Source organism: Hipposideros armiger, unplaced genomic scaffold (genome assembly GCF_001890085.2).
Source record: "Hipposideros armiger isolate ML-2016 unplaced genomic scaffold, ASM189008v1 scaffold_256, whole genome shotgun sequence".
NCBI classification, from domain to species: Eukaryota; Metazoa; Chordata; class Mammalia; order Chiroptera; family Hipposideridae; genus Hipposideros; species Hipposideros armiger.
Genome location: NW_017731606.1, coordinates 1,730,459 through 1,736,137, shown reverse-complemented (window position 1 = coordinate 1,736,137; position 5,679 = coordinate 1,730,459). Strand labels below are relative to the sequence as shown.

Sequence of the window (5,679 nt, the reverse complement as noted above, 5' to 3'; positions counted from 1 at the left end):
ACTGAATAGTATAATGAACTCCCATATACCCATCTCCCAGTTTCAGTAACCATCAACATATGATGAATCCTGTCCTACCTACTTTTGCCTCTCCTATATTCTCTTGAAACAAATCTCAGATGTTTCATTTTATCTATAAATATTTCCGTAGGTATTCCTAAAAGGTAAGGAATTTAAAAGACTACAATGCTATTAACATTAGGGATTCTAAAATCTACTATCTATATAGCTTTGCAGTGAGGGGAGGGGTTGTCTGAGTGTCTCAAATTCTGTGTAGACTTTTGTCTGCATATGTTGGCGTGAATTTGACTGGGTATAGTGCTCCTGGCCTTCATAGATCCTCAAAGGGTTCATGACCCACAAAGGGCAAGAACCACTGATATTTATGTATTCAAGACCATACATCAATCAGGTTAATGGAGTAGGCAAGGATATCAAGGAAGAGAGATATTAGTTCTTGTAAATAAAAGGACAGGCATTTATATCAGATTTAATCTCTCATAGGGTTACATGATGAAAAAAGGCCATAGACGGAAAAACTGGACTGAACGCTGGTTTGTATTAAAGCCCAACATAATTTCTTATTATGTGAGTGAGGATCTGAAAGACAAGAAAGGAGACATTCTCTTGGATGAAAACTGCTGTGTAGAGGTAAGTTTTCTTTCCAGTGCTGCCCCCTGCTGCTCAAGTAGTTTATCTTCCTTCTTCAAGACTTGAGAGCCTTAAAATAATCTTAAAATTTACATTCCTAAAATAATATACTCATAAAATCGCCATAGTTTCTGAACTAAAAATTAAAGATAGCTGACAAAATTTTTATCTAATGTGAATTTATTTTCTGTCTTATACTCGTGAACAAAGGATAGGGATTAAACCTCATTTATTTGTACATTTGAGGAATCATTTATTAAATAAAATAGAGTCATAAAACAAAATAAAGCAAAAAAAATTTCAGAAAGACAATGTTTGAAATCATGATTACACCAGAAAATCTGGACCATTTGGAGTGCAATAAATAAAACTGATGATGTGAGCATTACCTTTGAATGTTTTGGGTGACTTTCAGGACACTTTATTCACAACTGTTAATTCTGTAAAGAAGTGAAGTCCTCAAGAACATAACTTTTTGATTTGTTAATTTATATCTGAACTACTGCCATGTCTGTATTTGTTGAAGAATATTTAAAATACCTAAAAATCTCACTCATAATAATGTATTTTGATGGATGAAGTGGTACAGATATATTAACGTCTTAGGGTGTGCACTGCCCACTAAGGGGTCTTCTTAGAATCAAGTAAACATGGAGACACACAAGGTTATGATAGGCCATCCCAGCCTCCTCATAAGGATGTTGGACAGGAAGCACAGCTTGGAGCAGCAACATACCAGGTGTAAGAAGAGGAGAGCTGCTACATCAAGTGGGTGTGGGAATCACCGCCCACTCAGGCTTACCAGAATCAACTATTGTAACAATTCCATGGATATATCCTCCGGGTTCCTGTAAGGGATTTGCTCAGGTACAAGAGTCACTGTGCCCAGTAAAGCCCAAAGCATGGCCTCCCCTTCAGGTGTTGATGGGTCTCCCAGTCCAGATGTAATATACTAATCGGGCCGCATGGTTCTCATAGTGATGTTGCCTAGGACACAGCATTAATAAATCAGTAATAGGCACTTATAGATATTTTTCACTGATGTTGGCTTTCAGCCAGATTTGTATAAATAAGATGGAATTTAAATACTTAAAAATAAAATTTTAAAGAACTAATTTTCCTTTCTGCTTTAGTCTTTGCCTGACAAAGATGGAAAGAAATGTCTTTTTCTCATAAAATGTTTTGATAAGACCTTTGAAATCAGTGCTTCAGATAAGAAGAAGAAACAGGAGTGGATTCAGGGTATGGTAATTTTTATTATTTGTTATGACATAACTTGAGAGCTCTGACTTTCTATTTTTGAATCTCATTAAAGGTGCTAAGAGGTTGTTTCCTCATTGTCTATAGTTATTTCTGTGTGTAACATGGTAGCTTAAATAAAAACATTAAGAGGAGTTTCCAAATTTTTCATCAATTTCATTTGTGTAATGAACTTGTGGGAAAATTACAAACTGGACATTTTGAGTTTTATTTACTCTTACTATTTAAAGAGTATGGAATTTCCCCTTTTAACAACTGTGAAGACTTTTCAAGTGGCCCCCTTGAGTGTTGAGTAATATATAAAACAGAAGAAGAATAATGCAGTCGTTTTTGGATAATATTCAAGATCTGTTATTTCCACAAGAAATCACTAGGTTCAAAGAATTATCTTAAGAACACAAACTTGATTTAATAACTTTTAAACTGAAATATTATTCCAAAATTAGTAAAGAATGAGACATTATATATGAGATTGTTTTTTTTTTTTAGTCATGAAAGGGGATTCTAAATGTGATATTCTTGGACATAGACATGTTACCAGGACCTCAATTTTCTTTTTTTTGAGTCTGTCTGCCTGCATGTACTGGTCCAAAGAAATGCATGAGCAGGAGTTTGCAGTATAGAAAGAAAACCAGTTTAATATTGAATTGGCCAATATGGAGGTGGGAAGCTAATGCTAAAAACCCGACTCCCTGATGATGTGTAGGTTACAGATTATATGGGGCAAAATCACAGGACCCTGTGGGTTAGGGATTTGGGGTCCGGCTGGGAGCTGATTGGTGGGCGGTGAGGTAAGGTGATGAATCATTTCTTCAGTTCTTGAGGACAGTTCTGAGGCCTTTTCCAGCGTCCCTCTGTCTGGTTTCATGGGAAAGAAACCAGGGATCATTCCACCTTAGGGCTCAGGAGCTGAAACATAACTTAGGTCAAGATGTTATCTTTAGCCTGCCAGAGGTCCAGACTTGTGACCACTGGACAGATCTGGCTACTGTCTGCTGCTGCCTCAGGGGTTTCTGATTATCTGGGGAAAAGGCTAGGTCTCTATATAAATATATAGAGAGGGATATGATTTCTAGAGCCAGGATTTAAAACTAAATTTAATCAAAGTCATAGGGACCCTTGGTTTCAGGTAAAAATATATTACATTGAAAATTGTGATCATTTTTGATGTGGTTTAAGAGTTTGAAACAAGTGCAACTAGGTTTGAATCCTCTTTCCTGAGTCACTTGGGTTGAGTTATGAATTCTGTAGCTGCTTTCCTGTCCTGTGGAATGGGGATAATAATTGTCCTTACCTCTCAGGGTTGTTGTGAGGGTTAATAATTAGATAATGAAGATATACTTGTACATTTTAAAATGACTTATCATTGCAGAAATGTTTGTGATAGATTGTAAGCAACTCAAATGTCCATTGATTGGGAAATAGTTGAATAAATTATGGTACAGCTACACAACAGAGTACTGTGCAATACTTTATGTATAGTTTTGTATACTGATGTGGAAAGCACTCCAAGATAAACTAGTTGAAAAAGTAAGGCTCAGAAGAGTGTATTATCTGTGTCAAAAGAAGGTGGAAGGTGTATATACATATTTATTTGTATATACTTAAAATAGTTCAGGAAAGAGGCACAAGAAACTGTTAGCATTAGCTGCTAGTGGAGAGGAGAACCCAGTACTTGGGAAAAGGAGTGGGAGGGAGACTTCTTCCATGTCCTTTCATGCTTTTGAATTTGAACAATGTGAAAGTATTAGCTATTCAAAAAATTAAATTTATATAGTTGAAACAATCAGGAAAAAAATCAAATTTCATATAGAAATTAGATGATGCACATAAAGGGTATAAATATGTAGCAAGTATTTAATAAATGGTAGTTAATATTATCATCTCAAGAAGGGGGTGCCGAGGGAGATGGTTTCATAATGCATAGATGAGGGGCAGACCAAACACCGCAGGTAGCCAATCAGATATCAGAATTTTGAATCTCAGCCCTTCCTACGTCTGCATCTTATTTGGCCTTTTGAGAAGTATGGAGAAGAGAGTTGAAAGTGTTGTTTTAAATTCTTCCAGTGTGTGTGGTATTCCTGTGTCAAGTATTTAAGCACAGGTATGCAGTTATGGAATTTTGGAGCTAGAAGGGACTCTAGGGATCCTGTCTATCATTTTAGAGATGAGGAAAGTGATGCTGCAGGCGCCTGTGTGACTTGCCCAAGGTCACTGCACAGCTCAGTGATAGAATCAGCATCACTGTGTCTCTGCTGGGTTTCTGCCCACTGTGCCCTTTGCATGTTAGGCGTACAAAGAATGAAGTGTATTTCCTGTTTTCTCTTCTACACCTTTTACAGCCATTCATTCTACTATCTATCTGTTGAAGTTGGGTAGCCCCCCGCCACACAAAGAAGCCCGCCAGCGTCGGAAAGAACTCCGGAAGAAGCTGCTCGCTGAGCAGGACGAACTGGAGAGGCAGATGAAGGAGCTGCAGGTGGCCAATGAAAACAAGCAGCAGGAGCTGGAGACCGTGAGGAAGGTGCGGCCGGCTCGCGTTTCATTAGGGGCGTTGGTCTTACCAAGACCAGGTGACTGCAATTTTAGGGGGAATGTTTTCGGTGAACTGTTTCTCAGGATGTGTGTCTAGACCACTGAGTGAAACAGCCCGGTTTCCCCAGGCCGGAAAGTGTGAGGGTGTCAGAGCAGAACGGACATTTCACTGACCAGAAAAGCATATTTATAAGAATGAGCACAGTTGAATTTTGTCCGAGAAAGATGAGAAAGTTGATTCTTCTCGGGATGTCAGGGTCACTTTTGGTGGCTTGGGCAGGGTCTGTTGCTTTTTTATTCTTTCCCCCCTTAGCTCCCATCTTCACTCATGAGTACCTTGCAAGACCCAAGTATAGAATTGTGGGTGTTACTTACTGGGTCAGCTTCTCCTTCCATCTCAGGGCTAGGAGGTCAAGTACCATAGACTGTACAGGATAGTTAGCGTTCACTGGGGAACCCTGTTACTCAGTTGTACAATGGTTCTGGGGGTGGCGGTGAGTCCCTAGTGTGTGGGCTTGGTCTTTGGGACACCTCCGGGAGGAGGCTGTCTGCCTTGAATCAAAGAACTCTTGTTACCCAGGAGCTCAAAGACCTTTTGCGTCCTTCTCTGCAGCACCTTTGTCCTGGGACATGGACATTGCTCATAGTACAAGGCCCCACATTCCTGGTGGCTTCTCCCTTTGCAACCCATGGAAATGTCACACTCTGTGCTGACTTACTCCGAGTAGACTCACACAATTTTGTTATACTTTGATAATCTTAATTACCACGTGGACATACCATCTTAGAAACAGTTGTTTCTATCCAGCACACCCACTTTTTAAAAGCAGCCCCTTGGGCTTTGCTGCCCTTCCTTCCGAATCACTCCTGCATCCTGCCCCTTTCTGCTGCAATGCATTTTCTTTAAAAACTCCCTTCACGGGCCAGGATGAGCACCTGCAGTATGTGATTGCTGCTTCCTCCATCCACTGTGCACATTGCAGAAGTGGGTGTGATGGGAGTGGGGTGGGGACCTGGGCTTGGTGTCCTTCTTTTATAACTAAAAAAATATTATGAAATAGGTCATGCATACAGAGGAGAATATAAAATACATGTATACAAATAATTATGAAGTGAATATCCCTGAAACTACTACCTAAGTTAAGATAGAAGCGCCTGTGTCTTTTCTTTCTTTCTTTCTTTCTTTCTTTCTTTCTTTCTTTCTTTCTTTCTTTCTTTCTTTCTTTCTTTCTT

General features: G+C 39.2%; 1 protein-coding gene across 1 annotated transcript in view; it reads left to right on the top strand.

The window, feature by feature from the left end:
- The window catches only part of SWAP70 (switching B cell complex subunit SWAP70), an 84,884-nt gene that overhangs the window by 63,996 nt on the left and 15,209 nt on the right, over positions 1 to 5,679 (top strand). The window contains exons 5-7 of the mRNA XM_019656256.1: positions 505 to 651; positions 1,785 to 1,893; positions 4,254 to 4,435. Of these exons, the coding sequence (XP_019511801.1) occupies positions 505 to 651; positions 1,785 to 1,893; positions 4,254 to 4,435 (438 nt within the window). The remainder of the gene's footprint in view (positions 1 to 504; positions 652 to 1,784; positions 1,894 to 4,253; positions 4,436 to 5,679) is intronic.